The 4,254-nt window shown below is 48.8% G+C and overlaps 1 protein-coding gene across 1 annotated transcript in view; it reads right to left on the bottom strand.

Annotated features, from left to right (window-relative positions):
• The window catches only part of SH3PXD2B (SH3 and PX domains 2B), an 88,158-nt gene extending 84,620 nt beyond the window's left edge, over positions 1 to 3,538 (bottom strand). Inside the window, exon 1 of the mRNA XM_085298129.1 lies at positions 3,467 to 3,538. Within this exon, the coding sequence (XP_085154255.1) occupies positions 3,467 to 3,538 (72 nt within the window). The remainder of the gene's footprint in view (positions 1 to 3,466) is intronic.
• Positions 3,539 to 4,254: the final 716 nt, after the last annotated feature.

The following is a 4,254-nucleotide window of genomic DNA, read 5'->3' as shown; positions in this document are numbered from 1 at the left end:
GCGCTTAAAGGCGCCGCCCCCGCCTCCCCACGCGCGGCCGGCGGAGCTCCCACGCGCGGCGGCGGCTCCCGCGTGGGGACGGGCGCCTCTCCCCCCTCCGCCTCTTCCAGGCGGCGGCGCCGCCTGCGCGAAGCTCCCGCCCCGAAATCGAGCGGGGACAAACCCCCGCTGCGTGCTGGAGGCCGTGAATCAGCCACGCGGGGCGGCCTGTGGCTCGCCAAGGTCGCGCGCCCACTGCCAGCTGTCCCCCACCCCRGATCGCGTCCCTCCAGGAGCAGGGGCCCTCGGGAACAGCACGCGTCAGAAACACGGCCCGGGGCAGCACGGGCTCCCTGTGGCCACCGCAGCCCTCCGTCACGAGATGCCCTGAAAAGCAGCATCTGGAGCTGATGCGGGCATGTGAGATGGGCTAGTCACTTGGCTGTTCCTCCTGGGAGGGCTCTTGGAGGACGCAGTTTGTCTTTTCTGTGGCTATTTGCCCTTCAAGGGGAAGTGGCTACAGGGGCTGGATGACAGTCCAGTGTGCTTTGCTGGGGTCCACGTCTTGCTTGGYGTGGTGGGCCTGTGTGCAGTTCCGTAAGCAGGTTTTGGTTTTTGACCCTGCTCTTCTCCCATAGCATCTACTGTTAGTTTTGCAGTAAGAACCCAAAGCTCTGCTAACTTGGTCATCAKCAGCAGCATCTCTAAAGGAAAATTTAGTGACCAGAAAAAGGAGAGTGTGATGGCTTCATAGTGTGTTCGAAACATTATAACCACCTTACTCCAGACAGCTCAAGTGATGCACAGAGTTGGTAGCTCAGCCACCAGCACCCCATCTGCTCCATCATGAGTGGCCCATGCCCTCACACCTTGTTCTGTCCCCACCACTGTCCTTCATGTGGCAGAGGGGACAAGGCAGTAGTGACCTGGGGCATTTCTGCATCAGCACCACCCAYGGCCTCTATGTTCCCGGCAGCTCCTTAACACGTGGCATAACCACAGCTCTCTTCCCTATTGGCTTTTAATTACATTATAAAGTTACCCAAGACTAGCACTAGCAGGTCATTAGTTTTCATATGAATTTAATTTAATCATAAACAACTCATCTCACTCCTTGGCTCCTTAAATTCGGTTCTTTTTTATACTCCTAACTGCTATAACCACTCTGGAGAAAAGCACTCTATTTAGTGAAGGCACAGGCAGATTGCCAAGGCTTTATCGCCCCTGTTGCCCTCCCATAGGGCTTCATCTTCATCCTACTTCCCCTCAGCAAAGAACAAAACCACTACACATCTGCAGAGAAAGTGGCTCTAGGGAGGACACTAGGTTGTCCAAAGCGGACACCACACTGCTGCTGACCCTCCTCCCCAGCACTTGCTGGTGTTCCCAAGTGCAGTCTGCAGGGCTGGCTTTCTTGCAGATCAGCTGCACATCRCTGCTCTCACTCTTCCAGCCCAATTCTTACTCAGTCAGGCAGCTGTTGAAGSTAGGTGGACAAGGATTCATAGAAAGGCCCAGATGAATGCAACTCCCATCAGGAAAGCCCTTAGCTCAGGAGGGACCACGGGGCTGAACCTTCAAGTGCTAATCAAGAGATGAAGCCTAGGAAAGCACTACAGGCAGCTAACAGAAAGTGGAACTGCTGCTTTTGATCACTATGTTGATGTCACATKGAGCACCCCAGCATGGGCAGATGAATTTTTGCTGGTTTTAAAAACCCTAAAGGATATGCGAATTATCCAAAGGACAATGAGGAAGTCATCCAAAATGACTGTGCATCACATTGCTGACAAAAGAGGAAATGAACATTGAAGAGATGTGGAACAGTRGAAAAAGTGGGAGCAGGAGAGGAACTGAACAATTGCTGGTCTTCAGATACCTGAACAGATGCTGGTCTACAGATGAAAAGAAAAAAACAATGTAGAGAACAGCTGAGGCACTGCTGCTGAACAATGTAGAGGAAGATGTAACCTGAGGGCTGAGTACTGAAAGCCTGGTCAAGGCGATCACAGGGAAAACAGAAGATAACTGGATAGATATGGAAAGAAGCACAGAAACATGTTAAACAAAATAGTTGCTCAATAGTTGTTAAACTGCAAGGTGAGAAGTATTAAGTGAGAAAACTTAGTTAAGAATGCTACGGCTGCTGCTGTCCCTGTTGCTTTGGCTGCTGGTTTATTCTATTTAGGAGTGACTAGATTGCCAGACATCTAGARAGAGGGTGACTGTGCTTGGGACATTGATCTTGTGTATGTCAGCCCAATGAATTTCAGTAATTTGATTTTACAGGAGTGCACAGGCTGACCCTACATTCCCCATGCACTGAAAACAATGTATCCAGACTGGTCATTTAATGGCCCAATCTATCTACACATTAACATGAAGTCCAGCATCTTAATACCTTGGACTCACTGCACATGAATCCTAGGATCAGTCTGTGCATGTCTAGGAACATTAGTGAATGTAAACATCAGTTTTAAACTACATATGCAATGAGTTCTCAGTTTCTGCTGTCTTTGTCATCAGAAAAAAAGCAAGCGTGTTAGCAAAAAAAAAAAAAAATCAGCTGGGGAGAGCAAGTAGAGAACATGCAATTCAAAAAGCACATTGGCCTATAGCTGCAACATCCAAGAACAGRCCAAACTATGTTTTTTCACCAGATTTGTTTGTTCTAGTTTTAGGAGCAGTTACAGCTGCCACACAGAGATACGGTGGACTAGTGCTGGGGTTGCAGGGGAGGCAGGGGTGGTAGGCAAGGAACTGATGAACTATCCGATTCCTAGATACCACTGACCACATCACACTCTACACAGCAGACCAGCAAGGCAGAAGATCTGTCCTGACAACCAGTGCTGTAAGGACTAACAGCAGAAGAAAAGAATGAGAACACAGGAAAAAAGTGTGTGAGATAGCTCTGAAAAGGAGCATCATCCYTGCTCCTGCTTCTGTCATCTCATACTGGTCACAGGCTTGAGGGAACAGAAAGCCTAACTCCAGAATTTCAYGTTAACCTGGAGGCAGATGGTGAATTTGGGAAGGGGGATCAAGTTCTGCCTGTTTTTACAGTCACAGAGCTCATTCCCTGCCCTCCCACTCCAAGAGGCCCATACCTAGCCATTGTGGAACACTTTATTGCCATGAACCTTCAGCAATGATCTTCATACTGGCCTTCCTCTTTCATTTAACTCTGGGCAACATCCTGCAGCTGCTGTTGGGAACCCAGGAGCGATGAAGTGAACAACACAGAGTGACACTGTGAAGGCTACTTCATTTATGAGCTTGAAGCAGCCCAGAGGGACACAGATGATACTTTGCCTTGAAAAGCTTTTTTCCCCCCTTCCCCTTTTTAGGGGTGGACAAAGCCTTTGGGCATTCCTTTGCTAATAAATCCATTTCCTTAATGCCACAAGATCCCCACATAGAGATGCTTAACATTGAAAGCGAAAGGAAAACATCTGAATGAGCTGTCATACCATCTTGGACCTACCTGGTCTAGGGACCAGGCCCAGTTCCTGCCTTCACCTTTCCGATTTCTTTCTTTGTAGAGTTCTGGATACATCCACAGGGTACACTCTGAGGATGTCGGGCCATTCCTCTGTATCTGATATAAATCATGTGTATTAGATTGCCAGCTTGTTACACACATGAGGTTATTTTATCTATGTCTCCTAGCATAAACCCACTCTAGGCCTATGAACGCTGGCAGAGGTCCAAAAGACTACACAAAATCGATAGGAAGCACTTAAGTATCAGCATTAACCCCCTCTCCACCACTCTAATCTGCTTAGATGGGGTTGAAGCGACTCCTTTGCAGAGAGACCCCAAGAGCACCAGGCACCTGCTGCAAGCCAATGGCTTACAAGTGCCCAGGAACAAAGCAGAGGCTACAGAAAATTGCAGCTAATGCGGTAAAATGGCTCCTGTGTTTAGTTAACTGCTCTGAAGAGAGCTGTTGAGAAGAATGGAGCACTGCTGTGCACGCTGACCTGATCACCTCCTACGGGAGACCAGCCACGAAGCTGATTGTAAAGCCCGGTCTCTACTGCTCACTGGTAATTTATCAAGAAAATCACCAAATGTTCATTGAGGGAACCCAAATGAGGGTTTGTGATTGATCTAGGTGTCTTGTGCTTGGCCTTCATCTCTGTACGGTTGTGTGAGCAGCAGAGGTGTGGGAATAGCACTTCCCGCAGGGAGTTTATGTGGTAGAAGGGTACAATGTATCTGAGTGCAGTTTAGGGMTAAACAAGGAGTCTCCTGATGCCCTGAAGGAAG

The sequence above is a fragment of the Rhea americana genome, unplaced genomic scaffold (assembly GCF_003343005.1).
Source record: "Rhea americana isolate MKP2758 unplaced genomic scaffold, rheAme1 scaffold_135, whole genome shotgun sequence".
In the NCBI taxonomy this organism is placed as follows: domain Eukaryota; kingdom Metazoa; phylum Chordata; class Aves; order Rheiformes; family Rheidae; genus Rhea; species Rhea americana.
Note: the sequence above shows the minus strand (reverse complement) of the source record. Positions and strands in the feature narration are given on the sequence as shown.